The following is a 21,785-nucleotide window of genomic DNA, read 5'->3' as shown; positions in this document are numbered from 1 at the left end:
CAGCCCAGCACCAAGGCCCAAAGTCTGACTCTCCCTTGTAGCTCAGAGCTCTGAGCATGATATCTGAGCTGTCAGCCCCAGACCACCTCTTCCAGGGAGCCTTCCTTGAGTACTGGGAGGCACGACCCCTTTCCTACAACCCAAACCCCAACACAGAGCGTACAAATGCACCCCCGTCTGCAGTCAGGCTCCGTTCGGTGATCACTTTCTCCACCTGGCTCTGGGACATGAGCACGGTACAGATCTAGGCGGTCCCCAGGCTCTCTGGGCTCCCCAGACCATCTGGATGATCCCCGGCTCCCTCATCCCCCTCACCCATGCTGTTCTGTACCCAGGTGTAACAAATGATGTGGGTGCCCTGGGCTTACCGGAAAACCCAGGTCCCAGCTCAGCTATGCACTCTTACCTCATTTACCCACAGAACAGACGCTGTTTGGGCCACCCCATCGCTCTCTAAGGGTGGGGAGAGGATGCTGCACTTGGATGAGGCCCAGGGCACCCGGAGTCAGTGAGCGGGTCCTCACCTGGAGCCCTGCAGTCACTACCCCCACCCTGCTCTCCTCCAGAAAGCTGCGTGCCTAATGCCCGGCTCTGTCTCTTCTCATCCCTCAGAGCCCACCCCAGCATCGGGGATAACCAGCCCGAAGCCTCTAAACTTCTCCAGAGTTTAGTCCCATCCGCTAGATGCCCAGGGTCCGTGCGCAGAGCCAAAGGGCTGTCCTCACTGTCCCTTGGAGTCCCCCAGTTTTGAGACCAAGGCACAGGACAGGTGGAGGGGGCTCCCTTGTTCTCCCCGCGTTGCCCTCGAGGTCCTCAGCGTGGACCAGCCCGCGTCGCTGACTTACCTGCAGGGCAGAAACGGAGCCCGCCGCGGCCACCTGCTCTCGCTGCGCTCCGGAGCGCGGCGGCTCCGGGCTGGCCGGGGGAGGGGGCGGGGCCCTGGAGGGGCGGGGCCCGGGAGGGGGAGCCGCGGCCCAGCCCCTCCCTGAGTCGCGGTCGGGTCCGGTGGGCGGGTTCGTTCAGGTGGGCAGAAAGCGAGGAGAGCTTCTGGGCCACTAGGGAGGGTCTGGAGCTCTGGCTTTTTGAGGGCTGCAAAGGTAGGATGACTGACTGCGTCCTGAGGACCCCAAGAAATCCCCTACTTCGTCCAGTCTAGCCCACATGGCCCGGAGGCCTTGGCTCCCCATGAAGACTCTTCACCAGAAAAAGCAAGCCTAGGAACCTCTCGTGGCCTGAGTTCCGCCTTCCATCCTAGTTCAAGAACACTCTCCCAGCCTGGCAAGGTGGGTGCGAGATGGGTCACCCGCTCTAAAGTCAGGGTCCTCCATCCAGGAGTCAGCTGTGTAGGTGTCCAGGCCACTGAGGGGGCCACTAGGTGCCCAGGTCGTCTTTACCCTCCATCCATCTCTCCCTGCAACACTACCCCCTGCCCCCAACGCCAGCTTGGGCCCCTCAGCTGTCACCGTTTAGCCCTGGAATGACAGGCGTCCAGACTCCGTGCTCCCAGCCACATTCACGGCCATTGAGCTTAGCACCCCTGGGCCCCTGCCCCCCTCCCTCTGCCCCCAGTCGCTAATTTTATTGACCTGTAAAAGGCACGTTGCTGGCAGGGGAGATAACTGAAGGCGAAGGGGGAACGGATGGGCAGAAGACAGGCCCTCGGAGGCGGAGATGTGACAGCAGGGAGAAGGGTGATTCCTGGAACCAAGGCCAAGGGACACCTGAGATTGGGAGGAAGACAGGCCCTGGAAAAGCGGTACCCTCTGAGGCAATGGAGACCAGAGAGACTGGAACTGGAATTTCAGCCTCCATTAGACAAGAGACAGACTGGAGAAAGAAGGTGCTGGGGAAAAGAGAGGGCTTCATTTCCCCCGTCTACCCCTTAGGCAGGACCAAGGATGTAGCAGTGGGAAGGGGGTTAGATGGCGGGAAGGACCGCCATCCTGCTCTCAGATCTCTGCCCTAGCCCCCTCCCTTCCTCTTGAAGGTGACTCCTGCCTGCTGGGCCTCTTACTACAGAAATAGCCCTTTCCCTGAAGAATCAACCTAGATCTTGCCTCTCTTTCTCTTTCTTTCTTTCTTGTTAAAATGAGAACAGAAAATTTAGGCCTTTACAGCTTCCCCCACTCCCATGCTTACCTGAGCACCACCCCTCAGGTCCTGGATCTCAGCCTCTCCCCAGCCCAGGGAAGTGACCTGGGGTTAGGGGAGGATGGAGGGGGGCTGCTGGGGTTGGAGCCTCTAAAGAGGTGGGGGGGGGCTTCACATCTGGATGGCTCTCAAATTTAGACTTGTGATGCCTTCTCCAAATAAGGTTACAGGAGAGCCATAAAGAGGGGTGGTTAAAAACAAAACAACATTAAAAATAGACCACGAAGCAGATCAGGGGAGTGGTTACTTGGGAAGGAGGAAACTTTTGAGGGTGATGCCTGTGTTCACTGTCTTGAGTGTGGAGGGTAGGTTAAAATTTATCAAACTGTATGCTATAAATATGTACAGTGTATTTTATGTCAATTATACCTCAACAGATCTATGTTTAACATACCGCATCTTTTTTTTTTAAGGTTTTATTTATTTGAGGGCGAGACAGAGATAGCGAGAGAGCGGGGGAACAGAGGGAGAAGCAGGCTCCCTGCTGAGCAGAGAGCCCTATGCAGGGCTAGATCCCAGGACCCTAAGTCATGACCTGACTTGAAGGGAGATGCTTAACGAACTGAGCCACCCAGGCGCCCCACCACAACTTTTCTACAGCAATTTTCTACTAGTTTATTTTCAATCTATGAGGAGCCTCAAAAATAGAAAGAAAGGAATGTCAAGGGATCAAGGGAAACAGTGTTGATTGCTAGTAGAGTGTGGCCAGCTTCCCGCCTCAGTTTCCCTCCCAATTCCCCAACCCCTCCCTCCATCTAGTGCATTTGATTGAGCGTCTGTGGGTGTAAGTTAGGGGGCCCTGGGGCCGAGCTGTGGCCCCCGAGCTGCTTCCTCAGCGTGGGAGTCTGAGCCAGCCGGGGTGCCCCAGGCTCCGGCTCCGTGGCTGTCCGCATGTTTCCCGCAGATGATTCAGACGGGAGGGGCTTGGACCCAGGCACCCCCTCTCCCAAGACAGCGGTTGCCACGGGTTCTCCTGCCCCCTGCAGCCTGAGGCGGGCACTGCAGTGACAAGGCGCTCAGTCCAGGGAGAGGTCGGCCAGGTTCTGGGCACAGTGCTGCAGGTAGTCAAAGTCAGGCACCGGAAAGGGCACGCGGGACCACTTCTTGGCCTGGACTCTCCCTCGGGGTGTTTCCAGAAGCATGCTGCGGACTTTGAGCGCCGGCAGCTTCACCGACTTGTAGACCATCTGCAGACCCCAGGCCTGACGGTGGAACGGAGGAGGCTGGGTTAAAGGATCACTGTCCTCAGACTGGGCTTCTCTCCTCAAGGTGGGGGATCCTTGAATGCAGGGCCTGTGTCTCCCACCTCAGAGCTGCCTCCCCGATCACGCTGTGGGTTCCCTAAGACAGCGGGTCGAGCTCTCTCCTCCGACTGGGGGCTCCTGGGGCAGAGCTGCTTCCCCCATCGCCGGGAGGGTGTCCTGATGACAGAAGGCTGGGCCTCCTCTCTCAGACTGGGGACTTCTGAAGACTGGACTTAAGGGCCATGGCCCCTACACTTACCTCCCCACAGTTCCTGCAGTGAATGGTACCCCCAGGCCTCCAGTCCTTGAAGATTCTGTCAATGACCACAGCTGCCCGGGAGACACTGTAGTAGATCCTGGAGAGGAAGGGGAGTCAGTCCTCACGACCCCATCACCTCCGAGCTCACGCCCTCCTGCCTGCTTGGCCTCTACCTGGGCCTCGGGCTCTTCTGCCTGCCAAGAGGCACAGAGACTTCCCAGAGCCACGAGATCCGCCCTCCACTAAGCTCTGCCTGTGCGGCCTCACGGCGTGTCCTCTGCTCACGTTCAGGCCTCAGCACTGCCCACCTGGATGATTCTAACCGTCCCCCAGCTGATCTCCAGTCTCCTCCCTCCCACCCCATTCCATCCTCCCTCCCAACCCACACCATCCTTCCGCCAGCTGCAGGGTGATCATCTAAAAATGTAAATCTGACCTTGACGCTCCCTTGCTCAAAATCCACCCAAGACTCCTCACTGCTTATGGAACAAAGGCCAGACTCTCAGGCCGGACCTTCGCGGCTCCCCACGGGCCAGCCTGTCTTCTTCAGAGTCTCATCCTTCACAGTCCTTCCCACGCAAGCCAACCCGAGGCTGTGCTGGCACGTCATCCCCGCCTGGGCTCATCCCACCTTCCAGCCCCATCCATCGGGCAAGACCTAGCTGGAGTGCTGCCTCCGTAAATGAGAGAACCTGGTGTGCAGGTCCTCGGCCCAGCGGCTCCCTAATAAATACTTAATGGATGGATGGATGGACGGAGGGGGTGAGCTTACCCTCTAGGGGACAGGATAAGAGGATGGCTCAGGGACAACCAGCCCCTCTGTCTTCAGAGTAAGTGGGACCGGTTGGGGGGGTGGGGAGCCCAGTTCGTGGCCTCTCAGGATTTGGTGTCCTGAACTCCAGCTCTTGCTTAACCACACAGTGGCTGTGGGAGCCTGGACAAGTCATTTTGCCTCTCTGAGCCTCTGTTTGCTCACCTGCTAAATGGGGTGGTGATAAAACCGGTCTAACCAAACTCTTGAAAACACAGACTGGGTACTCGGTACTCATCAAGAATGTGGTGTCAGCTCCCCAGCCCTCAGAGCCCGGTCTGGATGGGAGGAGTTCTCGGTCCCCCATCATGCCCCTCCCTCCCTCTCATCCTGCCAGCCCCTTCCCCAGTCTCACGAGAAGTTGGGGTTCACGTTGACATGGTGGGCATCCTCCACCTTCCGCAGGTCGCTCCCGTGGCCCACGGCCACCATGCAGTTGACGCAGAGGAGCTGCACCTGGTCCGCTGAGAACTGCTGTCGCTGATTCTCCCGCTGGGCTGCCCGGGCCGCCCGCTTGACCAGGGCTGCTCGCTGCAGATCCCGGATCTGGAGTCAGAGCAGACACCGGGCAGAGCTGGGGCCACACAGGCCTGACCCCTGGAATGTGCTCAAGGTCTAAGGGCTCCCAAAGACCTCAGATCATTAGGACCCAGAAGGGACTTCCCTCGACCCTCCCTGGAGTTTCTAGAAGCAGCTCTGTGGAGAAATAATACAGAGCAGAGGCAATGCTGGGAGCAGGGCGAGCTCGGTTGCCGAGTCTCTGCCTCCTCTCTGGAGGATTCTGCGCAAAGCTGCTCCTTTGAATCTAACATGGGGCATCGCTAGGAATTATGCTGGGATAACGGGTACACAGGGACCGTCCTGGGTGAGGCTGGACGAAGGCGCCCCTGCCTCAGGGGAAATCGATTTAAGTCCTGCTTCTGGGCTTACTTTGTGTCTTTGCTTGTTCCCCCTGCCTGGTGCTGGAAGCCTGGTGAGGCAGCTCACAGATACACAAGGTATTTGGTGACGAGGCATTCTGGAGAAGAGCCACTGCCTTCCCAGGCAGCCCCACCCTTGGCTGCTACCCTTCCTTCAAACCTTCCCAGGTGGGCCACGTTAGCCCGCAGAGAAAGGGGGAGCAGGGGTGTGTGTGTGCAGCCAGAGACCTCCCAGGCAGAGCGTCCTTAGCCCCCCGGCCCACACGGCGTGCAGGGTGCACGCAGACCTTGGCCTGGTACTCGGCCTGGTCCATCTTCTGCACGGCAGCCACGGCCCGCTCCATCAACGTCTCCAGCGCCTCGTTGGTCAGCTCCCGCCGCAGCTCCCGACTGCCTTGGTTCGCCACGAATGAGTATATACTCTGACCAGCCCGGGCACGGCCCCTGGCCTGAGGAAGGAGATAGGGAGGGGCGTGAGTGGGCCTGGGGTCCCACAAGGACCTTCGAGGGCTGTTGGCGACACAGGGTCCGCGCACCTGGACCATGGAGATCTCGTTGGTCAGGAGCCCATAGCGCACCACCACGTTGCACTGGGGGATGTCCAGTCCCTCTTCGGCCACACTTGTGGCCACCAGGAGGTTCAGGGTGCCGACACGGAACTTCCGGATCACTTCTTGCTGGTCTCTCTGGGGTGGGGGAAGAGAAAGTGGATGGTACACCAAGTGGGTGGGTTGCCTGCCCTCCCGCCGGCCCAGCCTCACCTGGTTCAACAAGTTTGGCCCCTTTGGCCCATTTTCCTAGGGAGCCTGAGTCTCCACCGCTACCTCCAGGATCTTGCCCGTCTTGCCAGGTGACCGACCACCTAACCCCTAGCTTCCCTACAGATTCTCAAGGGCCCCCACCTGTCCACGCTAGGCAGTCTCAGGACCTATTCTCCAGCAACAGGCCCCAGTCCTCTGATGCTCTGTCCCGAAAACATCACTTACCTCTCCCCTACAGATCCCCCAAGCTTCAGCCTCTCTGCCCACAGGGACCCCCAGACTAGGAAAACCTTCAGTATTGGGGATCTCAGTGTCTGCTTCTCTCCCCCAGTTCTCTGCCCTCTGCCTGGGGAAATCAGTCCCCAGAGCTCTACCAAGACTATCCCCACCCTTTCTCCCCTAGGGACCCCCGCCCCGGCCCAGCTCCTGTCCTCAAAGCCCACACCTGGGTCATATGGGTGTTCTGGCTGCTGGTCCCTGCCCCGATCAGCAGGTCAGCCCTGATGTCCATGGTCTGCAGGCCCGGCTGCTGCCGGAGCCAGAGCAGGAGGGAGTGAGTGCTCTGGCGGGTTTGAGTGAAGATGATGCCCCGGGGGCTGTCGCTGCTCCCGAACTGCTCCCGCAGGATCTGTTCTAACATCTCCAGTTTGGGGTTCTCTGGGCTGCATGTTGCCAGGTGGGCCAGCTCATTCTTGTAATCTTGCAGAAAAGCCCAAAACAGAGACACAGGACTCAGGTCTGGAGGTGCGCAGGGCGTGCACGGGAGAGGGTGTGGTTCACAGGGACAGGATTGCCGGGGTAGACGGACCCTGAGGATATCTGCTCCTGATGCCCCCTGAACGGCACCAAGAGAACATTCAAGGACTCGCTCTGCCCACCCAGCCAGCCTGACACCAGGGGCCTACAGTACAGAATTCTTTGCAGACATACCTCTGACTTCTGCTCCCCAGAATGAACTCAACCTCAAATCTCTTCACAAAGATCCTCGCCCCGCCCCTCGGGCTTGCTGAGGCCTCTGGCCTTAAATGTCCCGCTCTGACCACCTCACTTTCCCAGGTTAAAGGTACCACACACCCTAGACTTTCGAGGGACAGTCCCCCAACTAAATGAATTAGTTTTCATGTCTATACAAACCTTCACAAATGAGGGCATATATCTTTTGTCCTATCCACGGCCTTGACTCTCAGTGAGAAAAACAGGGCCCCAGCACCCTCGGGGGGCCCCTTCCCAGCCTGCGTCGGCGCCCGTTCCCTGTCTAGTCCAGTTGCCACGAGCCTCACCATCGAACAGCGCCAGCAGCCAGCGCTCGGCCTGCAGGACCTGGGTCTTGGTGGTGCGCTCCCTGTCGTAGAAATCCCGCAGCGAGTCCAGGGCGTCCACAGCACGGACCGTGTCGTGGACCAGCAGCGCGTCATTGTAGCGCCGCAAGTGGAGAGCATACACGCGGCGCTGCTGGAGGCCGGCCTCGGCCGCTGCGGACCGGCGGGGGAGCAGGGTCTGAGCCGCCACGCGCCTCCAGGCCTCCTCCCGCCCAGACTCCACCCCCCGAGGCTGAGCTCCGCCCCTAAAGCCTCCACCGAGGCAGGTCCCGGCCTCCTGGCCCTCGGCGCGCGGACGGCCCCTCTCACCAGCCTGGCTCAGCTCCACCACTTGCTGCTCATAATTCTGCGTCCCGTAGTCCTGGCTCAACTCGAGCATCTCCAGACGGTCGTGGATTCGGTCCATGATCTTCTTCAGTGTGTCCCCAAACGGGTCCTGGATGGGAAGAGGCCGTGAAGGGATTCCCATGCACATGGGAATGGGGGGCAATGAGCCCCCGGTGGGGGCGCTGATTTCCGCTTGAAGCCGCAGGGCTCCTGCTGCCACGTCGGTGTTTGAGAAGAGGGAGCTCCAGGGAGAAGCATACTGGGATGTGAAGGAGTCCCGGCTGGAGGCTGAGGTGGGGTTCCTGCACCTGGCTCCTGCTCTGCCTCCACCTGCTACGTGCCCTTGACCTCTGGCCTGAGCACAGCGATGTCTAAGACCTTGTACAGCCCTGTCACAGCAGACGCCAGAGTGTGCACCGCAGGACAGCCTCAGCACCAAGGGCCCGACTGTACGGTTTGCAAAGCACTCCACAGGGTTTCTACAGGTGCCGGCAGAGGCATCGGAGTCAAACCAAACAGCAGGCTGTGGCCTCGAGCTGTACCTTCCCCATTTCACAGAATGGAGAAATAGAGGCTCAGATAAATAAGCAAGTAACCGGAAGTCACAGAGCTCGTGGGGGTGGAGTCAGGGCTCGAAGCCAGGTGCCCTAACTTCACATCAGACCCCGCCCCCCTCGCATTCCACTCACGCGGCTGCGCCTGTGGCAGAGGTTATACTGTTTGCAGGGCTGAGGGCTGTGCTCCTGCAGGTGGCGGCGGTAGGTCTGCGGTGACATGATGCGCCACGTGTCCAGGTTGGCACAGAGCTGGGGCAAAAGAAAGGGGTTCACTCAGATGGGGGAGAGTCCTGTGAGGACAATGGGCCGAACTCTGAGACAGGATAGTCCCAGCTGCCACAGAGCAGGGCCACTGGAAGTGGGGATCCATTTACTCCACAAATATTTATTGCTCGCCCTCTCTGTGCCCAGGGCTGTTGTCGGTAGTGGGACTACAGACGGTCTTATTGTCAAGCTGGGGAGACAGAGGATAAACCAGCAAAGAATAACAGAATGGGAGGGTTTCAGATAGTATTGAGCTCGGAAGAGAATAAAATTGGATGACGGGACGTGACACAGTGCAGTGGGGGTGATCAGGGAAGACTGAGAGGAGGTGACATTTAAGCTGTTCCCTGAATGATAAGAAGGAGCCAGACAGGTCAAGTGCGGGGGGAAGGGCATTCAGGGCAAAAGGGATGGTGAGCACAAAGGTCCTGAGAAGGACCTGATATGCTCAAGATCCAGAGAGAAGGCTGGTGGAGTAGGAGTGAGGGGAGGATGCGGGAAGTAAGGCTGGAGAGGTAGGCAGGGCCCTGTCCCATGGAACAGAGCGACAGTAGAGAGAACAGAGGCTAATCTAAGCGCAGGCATGCGGCAGGCCAGGGGGGGCTCTGGTGGGGGCAGGGTCACAAGGGCCAAGCTGACCTGCAGGATGTGGTCAACGGCCCCCTCGAGCGTGGAGGCCCCGCCAGTGCCTGGGGAGGCTGTGAGACCCAGCACCTGGGGCAGGGGCCGTGTCCTCTGGAGTTTATGCTCTAGGTACCGGCTCAGGATGACGTTGTAGACGGTGTCTTTGTGCGTGTGGTGACACTCGTCCACCACGAGCAGGGAGAAGGCTGGGGACACATGGGCAAGGCTGTGACCTACATTTGCAAAGCCCTTCCTCCCCCATAAGTTTTTCTGCATGTAGCCCCCCCAGGTCAGCTCACTCCTTCCTCCTTTTACAACTTGCAGCCAGGCTCCAGAGAGCAGCCTCGGCCGGGGTGACTTACCTCCATTTGACAGATTAGTCAACTGAGGCTCAGCGGTGCTGGTTGGGGGGACTTGCCCAAGATCCTGCACTATAGCTAGGCCTACTCTACGAGGCTGTAGGCCAGGGTTTGGTGAATGGGGACCCCCTCACTCCCACAGAATGTCCCAACAGCTTCACGAGAAGGGGTGCCCCGGGGGCGGCCGGGAGGGGCCTCAGGTGCAGCCTCTCTGCCCTGGCTCCCAGCCCTCACCGTGGAGCTCCACGTGCTCCTCCTCCTCGGGGCTGGCTAGCGCCAGCTGTAGCAGCTCCGCTGTGCAGATGATCAGGTCATGGCTCCGGGCCAGGTGGCCAAAGCCAGCTCGTGGCCCCATGTCCCCGCTCAGGGTTGTAATGGCCCAGCGATTGTCCAGCATGCGGCTGAACTCCTCACAATGCTGGCTCACCAGGTGCACCTGCGGATGGAGAATGAGGTGGGGAGACGAAGCTGGCCTGGGGGCAAGGGGGATGGGGAGGAGGCAAGGTGACCCCCGCCCCCCCCAGGACTTGGCTGGGGACAGGAATGGGAGAAAAGGCAGGTGAGCTCAGAGACGGCCACAGCAGCCCCGGAGTTCTGGAAGGTTTGGGGAGACATCTGAGGAGCTGAGACCCCACCGAGGGGAGTGGGGGCTACTCACCCTGTTGACCAGTACAACCACCTTGGCTCTGTCCACAGTCTCGAGATGCCTCTTGGCTACATAAGCAGCTGCCCGCGTCTTCCCCGCCCCCGTGGGCAGCCACATGATGATATTCTTGCCCTCCAGGGCAGGCATGATCACCTCCCACTGGTAGGGTCGCAGCTCCATTCTGAGAACGGAAGGAGGGTCAGACCCCTGACCCACCTGGCCCCTTCCCAAGCCCGGCCCCCGCCCCACTCCTGTCGAGCCCAGTCTTGTGCGGAGACCTCCCCATCCCGCGTGAGGGAGGTGAGGCAGGGCCCAGATGGGATCGACGAGGAACCCCATCTAGCCCAGACAGGAGGCGGGCATACCACAAACTACACCTGGCTTCCCCCCTGCCCGTTCTTACCTACAACACCCGCCGAGAAGTGCGGAGCTGCCGCCCAAGCGCCCAGGGCACCCGCTTAGCTTAGCCCGGTGCCACAGAGCTGCACTGAAATTGAAAACAGAAACTGAAACTGAGGGAGGAGCCAACGCCGGCAGAGCTCAACCTTAAGAATCTCCCTTCCCCTTCTCCCCTCCCTGTCCCCCTCCGCCAGAAAAGCTGCTGGAAAGCACCTTTTCACTCCTCCGGCGTCCTGCTGGCCCCTCCCCCAAGAGCGGCATCTTGGCCACCCCGCCCCGCCTCCACTCCTTTTGAGCCAGCTGTACCAGGTCCACCCAGGGCAAGGCGGCCAGGTGGAGACTGGGACCCCTGCAGCCCCCACACCTGGACCAGAGCAGCCAGGAGTGGGGAGAAGTGGGGGCTGCAGCTGGGCACATGCCATCACCTGAGGAGCGTGGGGCTAGGGCTGGCTGGGGTGGCCTCAGCACCATCTGAGTTTTTTATTTTTAAAGATTTTATTTACTTGGGAGAGAAAGAGCGAGAGAGCACAAGCAGGGGGAGTGGCAGAGGGAGAGGGTGAAGCAGGCTCCTCACTGAGCAGGGAGCCCGACGCGGGGCTCGATCCCAGGGTCCCAGGATGACAACCGGAGCCCAAGACAGATGCTTCAACCGACCAAGCCACCCAAGCATCCCCATCCGAGGTTTAATAGGCTCTAGTTTTGCTGGAGGTCCAGGCGGGAACGGGGTCAACCTCCTAAGGCTGGGGCCCCTACCAAAGAAACAGTCACACAGAGAAAAAAAAAGGAGCTTTATTGTTCCCTCTGAGGGATTAATGCCAGGAAATAAATGGTCCCCAGGCCCGGAACTCCTGGGGGACAGACAGAACAGTGCAGGGTGAGGCACGGCCCCTCCAGTCCCAGTTGAACTTCCAAACGCTAAAGCCCCCTCCCTCAAGCTAAAATGGGCAGTCCTGACCCTTGAGGAACAGTGGGCCGGGTCAGGCCCAGGACTCCAGGACTCCACGGCTCTGGGGGGAAGGGCTGGGGGCCACCGGGGCCGGGCAGGGCTCACCCCCTAGCCACCAACCACTTTAGAGGAGCTGAGCCCCAGACCCAGGAGACCCCTCCCCAAGGTCAGATACAAGGAAAGCTTTGTCTGCAGGTGTGGGGGCGCCCGAGGATCCAGAAAGGGCTTCAGGGCCGAGGGCTGGAGTGTCTCAAACTGAGAGGCACGTGGGCACCAGGGCTAGCCCTCGCGACCAGATCAGAACCCGAGGTGGAGACATTCCAGGTCAAGGCTGCGGTCCAAAGCCAGAGACTACTTGTCAATGAGCCCCCCCTCCTTGAGCTTGAAATAGAAGAACTTCTCCAGGGCGCTGGCGCAGCGGCAGTACTCGCTGTCCGGGGGGTTGTACTCGCGGCAGTTGGCGATGACCCGCTGCAGGTCGGCCACGAAGAGCTTGCGGGTGACGTAGTAGCGGCTGCGCAGTCGCTCTGTCATGGTCTTCAGGTCTGGGGCAGCAGGACGTAAGGGCACGCTCTTAAGAGGCTGAGGAGAATGGGGCGGTCCGCCGGAGGGGCGCAGCCGACAGGGGGCCGTGGGGCCCAGGGAAGGCAGGGGCAGGAGCAGATTTGGGGGTGGAAGTGGAAGGAGGGGGTCGGAATGGAGCGTCCTCACCGATAGGGAAGCGGATGACCTCGTAGTAGTCAGGGGCCTCCGACTTCTTCACAGGCTCCATGAAGGGCCAGGCACTGGGGTGTGACTGGAGAGAAAAGCCGAGCTGGAGCCTGGCCCGCTGTGCCCCCCGCCCACCTGTGAGCACCACCCACCCCAGGAGGGGTCAGAGAGCCACAGCCACCGGTGCAGGCACCCCGAGGGGAGCCTGGTCTCACACCTTGATCTGGGCCAGCAAGTTCTTGAGGGTTGTGTATAGCTGGTCTGGGTCCTTCAACTCCTTCCTGGGGCGAGAGACGCCACGTCTGAGGCCCTTGGTCCTTCTGCCTCCCCCAACACCCTCCCCCTCCACACAACACTCACCCCTTCTCCTTCCCCAGCGGCTTCCAGCCCGTCTCTCCTGAAAAATGGGGAGAGCAACCCTAAGAATTTGAGAACACACCCCAAGCAGGCTGCCCCCCCGCCCGCCCCGCCCCGACCCCTGCTCACGAATGCCGGGGACGCTCTCCACAGGGATCTGCCTCACACCCTCCTTGAAGCAGCTGAGCCCGGGGTAGACCTTTCGGATCTGGGCCTGTTTGCGCTCAATCAGCTTCTTGATGATCTGAGGGGAGGCAGGGTCTGAGGAGCCAACTCCAGCCCCAGCAGCAGCCCTCCCAGTGCCACAGTCAGAGGCCCTGCCCCTGAGTCCAGGCGCCTCGCCTCCTAACTGAGAGGCAAAGCAAGAACCAAGATCCTGGCCCATACCCACTCACACGTGCACATACGTGTGGTACACACCCACACACGGGGGCTCACCCCTCCGTGCACATGAATAGCCCCAGGGTTGTGTGTGCACGTGCGCGCACACACACACACACACACCTCCTTCTGCTTTTTGATGATGTGGGACAGTTCCGTGTAGGGGATCCGGGGATTCAGCTCACACTCCATCAACGTTGCACCCTCATAGTCCTTAATGTAGCCCAGGTAGCGGCTCTTGGGCACTTTGATGTCCTTGGAGAAGCCCTAGGGAGTGGACAGTTATGACCCGATCCCTCAGCAAGGCTCTTCCAACTTGAATAACCCTTCCCCCAGGAGTCCCCTGAGGGGCTGTGCAGGCCACGTCCCCTCTCCGCAGTTCCCGGATCGCCTTCCGTGGTAGCTGGTACAATGCTCTGCGTTGTGTGGGCTCGATTAATTTGTCCCTGGAGAGGTTCCAGGTCAGCTGCGCCTCCCAACCCACCCTCCAGAGCCTCCCAGTTCTTCCAGCCTGCCTTCCTGCCCTACAGGTCCCTACTCTTCACTGGGGCGGCCGCAGGAGGCAGGCAGATGGGCACGGAAGACTTCCCCATAGGTGCTGAATGGAACAGGGAACATCCCATCCCATCCCGTCCCCACCAGAGGGCCAGACAGAATGACCCCTGGACCCCGGCAGCAGGCAAGCGTGGGCTGAGGCGAGGGTCACCTGCTTTTTGAAGTAGCCAATGGCGTACTCGTCGGCATAGGTGAGGAAGTACAGGATGCTGTGTTTAATGTGGTACTCTTTCAGGTGGTTCATCAGGTGAGTCCCGTAGCCCTGGGGGGAGGGGCAGGGCTCAGCAGCAGCCCGGACGGAGAGAGCGGACTGGATAGGAGGTCAGGACAGCCAGGGGACCCGGGACAGGGAGGAGACAAGGCAACTGGCAGAGGAAGGGGGGGTCTGTGGGGAGAAAGGGAAGGCTACTGGGTTTCTAAGTGCTTACTCTGGGCTAGGTGTGGTGCCTGGTACTTTACAGGCCACCTCTCAGGTTAATCCACAAGGTAAAGTATTTTTATCTCCATTTTACAGAAGAAAAAACAAAACCTGAAACTCAACTATGTTAGGAAATGTGTCCAAGGTCAGCCAGCCAGCCATGGTAAGGCCAGCACTGAAATCCCAACCAGGAAGTTGCCGTCCACATGTCACTGGTTCCCAGTTCCTGGGCCTCAGAGTTAGGGGGAAAGGGGAGGAGGGATCACAAGGGCCCTACTCATTTCAAATCTGAACCCTGAAGACAGCGCGTCTCCCACACACATCAAGACCCAGGGGCACCATGCAAATCTGGGTTACATAAACCAGGAGAACCAGGGACCCTACCAGCTGTGGGTTGTTGTCTGTTGTGCCAATTCAAGGACAGAACCCAGGACTAGCATCCAGCGCAAGGCTAGTGTAAAAATTATTAACTCCTTGGTATATGTGAATGTTCTCGTAATGAAGGAGACTCAGGTCCATTTAAAAGCATTATTGATAGCGGCGCCTGGGGGGCTGAGTCGGTTAAGTGGCCAACTCTTGATTTCAGCTCAGGTTGTGATCTCAGGGTTGTGAGATGGAGACCCGCACCGGGCTCTATGCTCGGCAGGGAGTCTGCTCAAGATTCTCTTCCTTCCCTCTCCCTCTGCACCTCCCCCCCGCCCCGCTGCCGTTTGTGTGTTCGCACGCTCTCTCTCTCTAAAACAAAAAAATAAATCTTAAAAAAGAAAAAGATTTTGGGACTCTTTGTCAGTGTTTTCGTAATGCAGTTACCAAAGGACAACTGCCACCTTGTGGGGCTGGGAGGAACTGCCTGGCCACTGAAAGAAGGGCTGGAGACTGTGACTCTGACCCAGTCCAAACTCAGGAGCAGGCGGTGGGATGGGGCTGGGGCCAGGAACACACACTCACCTTGACCTGCTCGTTTGAGGTAACAGCGCAGAAGACAATCTCTGTGAAGCCCTGAGTGGGAAACATGCGGAAGCAGATCCCCCCGATGACCCGCCCATCCTTGATCAAGGCCAGAGTCTTGTGCTTCCTAAGGGGAGAGGGGACAGGTCACTGCCCCCACCTGTTCCCCAAATGCTCCCCAGGTCCTTACAGCCCTGGAGGCCAGGGCTGTATTTAGTGCCAGGAGCAGAGGAGCAAGTACTCCCACAGGTTGAGGGGGTGGGGGCCGAGGACGGGGGCTGCCGCCGGGGTTGGGGCACTTCTGGGGACGCACGGGTCGAAGACGAGGCGGGCGATGTACTCCTTGGGCATGCGTGGCAGCTGGTGGGAGAAGACGTTCTGCAGCCCCACAAGCCAGAGCAGCACCCGCCGGTTGGCTTTGGGTGTCAGCGAGTTGCCGATGACGTGGAACTCGATGATGCCGCGGCGCTCCTCCAGGCGGGCCGTCTCGTCCCGGGCTGCGTTGGCCGACAGCAGGCTCGTCTGGGCACCAGAAGAGAGGTGGTAAGCTGGGGCCTCAGGCTGGTGAGGCCCCCTCCCCACGCTGTTCAGTGAGCGAGGCTGCCCACCTCAGGCCCCAGCATGGCGGCAGGGTCAGTGATGGTGAGCATGACCTCGTTGACCAGCTCCATGGGGATGTCGCCCATGACACGGAGCCGCTTGGCATCCTCCAGGGTCAGGTTCTCCGGGAGCTTCCTCTTCTCACCTGCTGGGAAGGTTGGCAGGGTCTCCGGTGGACAGCAAGAGAGGTGAGGGGAGGGCTGAATGAGAGTCAGAGGTCAGGGGTCAAGCACCCACCTGGCATGGGCTCAGCCCCTCCGGAATCCAGGCTCAAGGAGCTGTTGCTGCCCCCACCCATGGTGGGGCTGAAGATGGGGGCACTGGGGACAACTGCCGCGCTGACCGTAGCTGAGAGTGAGAGAAATCAGGGGATGGGGGGGTCAGAAGTGGTGGTGAGTCCCCAAAAGGGATCCCCAGATACCCTGATGCATGTCCCCACTGCTGCCATCCGCAGTGCCTCTTCCCCAGGGGAGGGCTGAGCTCTGCCAGGGAGGCCAAGCCGAGAGACTGCTGGCGCACATACCCGGCCTGGGCACCAGCTGGGTCCCCTCTGAGGGTGGCATGGTGAAGCCGGACTCCCAGATCGGAGAGTTTGCCCCATAGATCTCCTCCTCCAGCATGGACAGGAATCTGTGGGGAGGGTACAGTCTGTCTCGCAACTCGGTCCTCCAACCAAGGCAGCAGCCTGGACGAGACACCAGAAGAACTGGAGGCAGGTCAAAGAGGCCGGGTTGTCAGGGAACTGGGAGCCAAAGAACAGAGAAGCCTTCAGACTACGGGGAGACACAGTCTCCGGCCTCTTGGGAGCTCCTAGTCAAAGGCAGAACAGGACAATCCAGGACAGAGATCAGAGGCGCAGTTCACCATGGTGTATAGCACAGGGGGACACGGTCTGAGCTGGTGCCATCCTGAGCTATCCGGCCAAGGGCACGAGTCACCCTGGGCCTCAGTATCCCCTCCTGCACCTCCTATTCCCAGCTGCGGGAGAAGGATCATTGAAAGGCCTGCATTAGTCAGTGAAGGCTTCTTAAACTGGGTAGCTACGAGCAAGGTTTAAAATGAGAGGAAGGTGCAGCAGAACAGAGGAAACTCTTACAGAAAGGACTACAATAGGGGTGGAAATTGGTTTCACCTCAAGCGTGAGCTCTGGTTTCTTGGCACGCTGTGCTGGGAAGGACTCTGAGGCCATGTCCAGGCCCCGTGGGAAACAATTAGTCACATCTACCAGGGGCGTGGGCAGGGGTAATGTTAGCACTTGGGCCATGTACCTGCCATCCCCAGACTAGTACACGCAAAGGCAAACCAGCAAGTTGCATCTGGGCCCCAGACAAGTCTGCCAGGTAGACCCCCAGATCCCAGAAGGCTCATGGAGGGGAAGGAGGGGCCATGCCGGGAAGCCTTCCTGGAAAAAAGGGGACAACAGGGAGGATGTGAACTTGGGGCAGAATCCTGCTAGCCAGAACGAGCCTTACTTTGGGAAGTGGGTAAGGATGAGGGTCCTCTTCTCAGGCACCAGCTTGTCCTTCTCCACCCGGAATTTCTCCAGCAACTGCCGCCGGGTCACGGTGAAAATGGAGCGGAGGAGGCTTCGCCCAAAGATGTGAGTGGTCTCATAGCGGGGGAGGCTGTCACAGCTCTGGGGCACGTGGCAGTAGCAGAGCCATCTGCGGGCAATGGGGAGGTAGGATGTGAGAACGGAGACGCTGGACCCAGGCTGGGCCTACCAGCCTCCCCCCTGCTGGCCTCGGCTTGGCCTACCTGGTATAATTGACCTTGTAGGTAGCCACGTCTTCGGCCTGAGACCGCTGCCGAAACTGGGCAGGCGTCTCAAGCTTCCAGTAGTTAAGGCAGAGCAGGAACATCTTTGAGAGCTCAAACATCGTCTGCCGCTCCCGAGGAGCCAGGTGACTAAACTTGTACTGCACAAAGTTCAGCACGCCCTAAGGAGTGGGCAGGGAACAAGACCAGGAAGGAGACGTGAGCAGCCAGCCGGGGTTTCTTACCCAAACCTGGTGCTTCCTGAGGGCAGGCTCAAGCTCTCCTCTCGCTCTGGGGCTCTCTGTAAAGAAAAACCCTGCCCCCTTCCCACCCCCATGCCCATCTTGAGCCCAAAACATCCTCCCTTCTCTGAACGTGTCCCTTGTTCTCAGCTTGAGGAAGATGGGGGACACAGGCTCCTCACTCCTCCAAGATGCCCCCCATTCTCTTACCACCTTCCTCACCCCACCTGCTCAATATTAGGCTTCTCAAATGGGGGACTGCCCAGGGAGCCCTCCACCACCGGCCGGGTCATCTGCAGGATGCATTTCCGCAGGAGCTAGAGGAAGAGGAAGGGGGAGGAGTACGGGTCAGTGGAGCTCGGAGCTGTAGACACCCCAGCCCCATCTCCTCTGCTCACTCACACTCACATGGATGAAACTCACCTTGAAGAGATAGAAATAGACCTGCTTAGTGTCTGTGTCCTCTTCTTTGTGAACAGACATAAACAGATTCTCCACGTCCACCACCATACCCAGCAGTCGGTTAATCTCATCCTCTGACACATTCTCCAGGTGGGACACATGGTCAGCTGTAGGAAGGATAGGTGGTAGGGTTGGAAAGAATGGACACATCACCAGAGCTCCCGCCCCTCTTCATCACCAGCCAATTTACAGCCTCAGTCCCTCCAACCAGTGTGACCAGCAATGAGAGTGGCTGCTCCTACGTCAGTCCTTGGGTGGACCCTGTCTCTTCTGGGCTGGCAAATTTCCTGTCTCTTCCCTTGGGAGAATACAAGCTCCCAACCCAATCCCTCCTTAAGGAGGCATTTTAGGTTCCACAGAGAAGGCTCTGTGGCACTTAAATCATCCTGTCCAAGCGGGACCCGGCACCTGCCCCCGCCCCAGCTCCAAGGGCACTACCTGCCTTACCCAAGGGGTGCTCACAGCTGCGGCACAGTTCGCTCAGGTTGGCAGCTGGCTGCTGCAGGTCCATCCGGGGTGCAGTGGGGGGCTTGGGGTTTTTCCAGCCATTACACTTACAGGTTTCATTGGCCTGGCGGCAGAAGACTCAGTCAACAGCCCTGTAACTGGGATGGGGAACCCATCCCCAGCCACAGATGTGCCCCCATTCCCACCCGAGCCCTGGGATGCCCCAAGCCCCGCCCCTTCTCACCCCAGGCCCCGCCCCCACCTTGCAAGCCGAGAAGACCCCTAGCTTCTCAAGCTTCTTGGCGCGCGGCAGCCCCCGGACTTGCGCCTTCCTCTGGCTGGCGCGCTGCTGCTGGCTCAGACCAGGTCGAGCCGGATCCCCTCCGCTCCCGGTCCCCCCACTTCCTACCCCGGGACCCCCAGTCCCTGTGCTGCCGGCTGGCGCTGCAGCTGGGGCGGGGGCTGGTGCCGGAGTGGGAGCCGGAGTCGGGGCTGAAGCCGGGCTGGGGGCAGGAGTCGGAGTTGGGGCAGGGGTTGGAGACTGAAGGGGACGGGGCTGCGTAGCCGGAGCCGGGGTCGAGGCCTGGGAAGGTTCCGCCATGGCCTCCCCCGCAGCGGAGCGCGGCGCGGCGCTCCCAGCCCTAGGGCCGCATGGGCAACCGGCGCTCAGTGCGCAGGCGTCGCTGCGCCGGAGCATGATGGGAGTTGTAGTCTTCTGCTGCTCCCTTCACTTCTAGCTTCCAGACTTTTCTGTCTTGTCTCTGGGTCCCAGACCAGCAAGTGAAGCCTGAGCCATTAGCCCAGATTGGCTCCTCCTCACTTCTAATCTCTCTTTGAAGGCTTCCGGGATAGTGAAGATTGCTGTTTTCTTGGGGACTTGGAGAAACATCTGAGAACAGGCTTCTGTTGAGGGGAATCGTAGAATCTGCCCACCTCCTAAGCCTGGGGGTAGAAGTGCCGCCCTGGGGTCTGTAGTTGTGTTGGTTTCCCGGCATATTCCCTCCCACGCCCACCCCGACCCTGTCCCACACATCTGCAGACGTAGAATTGTAGCTACAATGGAGATTAAGAAGCAACACTTTCATTTCCTGACCCCTGAAGTGGTTACATGGCTGTGCTCTGTGGGATAATTCCCTTGTACTCTTCGGGGCACTTTTTAGTATTACGTTATACTTCAGCAATAAAAGATTATTGTAAAAGCACTGAGCGCCAGAGGATGGCCATGGTCACGAAGCAGGCTACGGAGATGAGGAGGAAGTAGAAGTATGCGAGCGCACGTCCTGGTGTATGCGAATGGCTCTCCCCCTAACGCTGTGGGCATCTCGAGGGCAGGCCCGCGTCTTCGTTTTGTCCCGGAGCCCAGCCCAGAGCCTGCCACGATAGACCCGCGCTCTGACGCATGACGGAAACCAGGGAGTCGCGTTCACCTCCCAAGCCCCATGTGTCACAGGATTGTGCTCAGAGAAAGGACGTTCGGAGAATGGAAGACCCCACGGTCACACCCCCTTGGCTCTGTTCAGGGGACACAATCCGTCTTGTCCTCAGGCCCAATATTTGGAAGGGCAAGAGCCCAGCGGCTCCATCTCTCTCTCTGCCCTGTGCTGGTGAGCGCTCCAGGGTCGGGCTCCCGCGTCGTCCTCCGCAGGTGGGTCACCGCCCTGAGCTGGAGAAGGGCCTGAGAAAGGGGCAGGAGCCAGGGTAAGAGCAGCAGCGGCGGGCCAGGGCGGCTGACAACCTGACCCGTGGAGTCAGGACTCGCGTGACTGGCCGCCCCGGCCGCAGGGGAGCCGAACCCGGCTGCTCGCAGCGGGTCGCGCTAGGGCCTCTGGGTGGGGGTGGGGGTGCGGTATGCGTCGCCCGCGCGCCCAGCGCCACGCCCAGCGCCTCGCGCCCTTGGACAGCAGTTGCTCACTCGGATGCAGCGGGTCGGTAGCGGTCTCCCCAGCGGGAGCCAGGTGGCGTCCCGCAGTCCCAGCGTGGCCCTCGCCGAACAGAACCAGGTGGCCACGCTGCCGGTACAGCTGCTCAGGGACGATGGGGTGGCTGCGCGGAACAACGTCCACGCAGAGGATGGCTTCCAGATGAAGGTGGATGCCTACGGCTTTACCCCCGAGGAGCTGGTGGTGCAGGTGGACGGCCAATGTCTGATGGTGACCGGCCAGCGGCAACTGGAGGGCTGCAGCCTGGATGGGGCCGGCTACCGCGTGGCCCAGAGGGTGCACCGGCAGATGCAACTACCACCGGACCTGGATCCCGCCTCCATGACCTGCAGCATGACCCCCTCGGGCCAGCTGTGTGTCCGAGGCCCCTGCCAGGCTCTGCCTTGCCCTGAAGCCCAAAAAGGCCCATCCCCGAGAGTCCGGGGCCGTAGCTCTAAGAAAGGCCAACCTAGCCTGACCCAGTAAACGACCCCCGTAGCGTGCAGCAGCAGCCTTGGTGTTCTGTGGTCTTTTCGCGGGGTTGGGGTCAGAGGTTGAGGCATAACGGAGGTAGAGAGAGGGCCAGTGGAGGGCCCAGGGAGGCAGGAAAGGCACTTTAAGGTGGTGGTGCACCAAGAATCGGGCCTCTGGGACCCTGGGAGAAGCTGGGGGGCTCAGTCGACCAACAGACCAGCCCCAGGCGGCTGACAGCAGCATCTCCAGCAGGGAGCAGCAGAGGGCCAGGAGGCCCGCAGGGGCATGAGACTCCACAACCAGCAGAGGGCCCTAACAGACCAGGGACCAGAGAGATGGCTTGCACCTCGTGTGGGGCGGAACCTTGGCCTCATGACCAGCCCAAGGTTCCAGAGGTCACCTGGGAAGAGGGTGAGAGGACCCAGTCCTTCACAAGATACAGAATAACCAAAAAACCCCAAAGAGGTTGTTTCTGGTGTTTCAGAGACCAACTATTTTCAAATACAAACTGCACATCACCCCAATGTAATCTGGAGGGGGCGGGGGGAAGGAAAATGTAGGCCCCTCAACTTCAAACTTGGTGAGATTCAGCCCCAGGTCACCCTCACCCCAACCTCACCCCCTAGAGCTGGTACCAATAAGGACCTCTTTCTCTTGGTTACCATGACCACCAGCATCCCCTCACTTTAGGGGCAGGATGGGGGGAAGCCTTTGTTCCATAAGATTCAGTGGTTCATTTTAAATTAACTTCAAGCTAGAGTGGATATGCTCTGATAAACTCTGCCAGAGAAAGACAAGGAAGACAAGTGGGAGGTCGATCGATCGGCTGACTATATTGACAAGATACTGATTGGTTACATGTTGAAGAAAACATACAATACAAAATACAGAAAAAGTTGGTTCCATCCCCTCCCACTCCCCCCCCC

General features: G+C 59.6%; 3 protein-coding genes across 4 annotated transcripts; 1 reads left to right on the top strand and 2 right to left on the bottom strand.

The window, feature by feature from the left end:
* Window positions 1-3,054: 3,054 nt before the first annotated feature.
* On the bottom strand, window positions 3,055-10,785 carry DHX58 (DExH-box helicase 58). Its single transcript, XM_040640611.1, has 13 exons — window positions 10,646-10,785; window positions 10,255-10,423; window positions 9,831-10,032; window positions 9,253-9,443; window positions 8,482-8,598; window positions 7,775-7,901; window positions 7,427-7,618; window positions 6,592-6,845; window positions 5,922-6,071; window positions 5,673-5,834; window positions 4,821-5,011; window positions 3,655-3,751; window positions 3,055-3,353 (listed from the first exon to the last, which is right to left on the bottom strand). Exons 2-13 carry the CDS (start codon window positions 10,420-10,422, stop codon window positions 3,168-3,170), a joined length of 2,037 nt encoding a protein of 678 aa, XP_040496545.1. The 5' UTR covers window position 10,423; window positions 10,646-10,785; the 3' UTR covers window positions 3,055-3,167.
* A 629-nt stretch (window positions 10,786-11,414) lies between these two features.
* On the bottom strand, window positions 11,415-19,113 carry KAT2A (lysine acetyltransferase 2A). 2 transcript variants are annotated; one of them, XM_040640609.1, is made up of 18 exons: window positions 18,729-19,113; window positions 18,467-18,590; window positions 17,981-18,126; window positions 17,785-17,874; window positions 17,316-17,497; window positions 17,030-17,221; window positions 16,081-16,187; window positions 15,795-15,905; window positions 15,566-15,705; window positions 15,271-15,479; window positions 14,958-15,084; window positions 13,743-13,853; window positions 13,160-13,303; window positions 12,785-12,899; window positions 12,659-12,695; window positions 12,516-12,579; window positions 12,299-12,383; window positions 11,415-12,132 (listed from the first exon to the last, which is right to left on the bottom strand). In XM_040640609.1, exons 1-18 carry the CDS (start codon window positions 19,065-19,067, stop codon window positions 11,939-11,941), a joined length of 2,517 nt encoding a protein of 838 aa, XP_040496543.1. In that variant the 5' UTR covers window positions 19,068-19,113; the 3' UTR covers window positions 11,415-11,938. The 2 variants fall into 2 exon arrangements, with proteins under 2 accessions (XP_040496543.1, XP_040496544.1); XM_040640610.1 differs by having other exon boundaries at window positions 15,566-15,702; window positions 18,729-19,112.
* Window positions 19,114-20,382: 1,269 nt separating this feature from the next.
* Window positions 20,383-20,954, top strand: HSPB9 (heat shock protein family B (small) member 9). The gene has a single exon (XM_008701350.2). It carries the CDS (start codon window positions 20,383-20,385, stop codon window positions 20,869-20,871), a length of 489 nt encoding a protein of 162 aa, XP_008699572.2. The 3' UTR covers window positions 20,872-20,954.
* The last annotated feature ends 831 nt before the right edge of the window (window positions 20,955-21,785 follow it).

Source organism: Ursus maritimus, unplaced genomic scaffold (genome assembly GCF_017311325.1).
Source record: "Ursus maritimus isolate PB19 unplaced genomic scaffold, ASM1731132v1 scaffold_24, whole genome shotgun sequence".
In the NCBI taxonomy this organism is placed as follows: domain Eukaryota; kingdom Metazoa; phylum Chordata; class Mammalia; order Carnivora; family Ursidae; genus Ursus; species Ursus maritimus.
The sequence above is the reverse complement of the archived record's forward strand: the minus strand, read 5'-3'. Positions and strand labels throughout refer to the sequence as shown.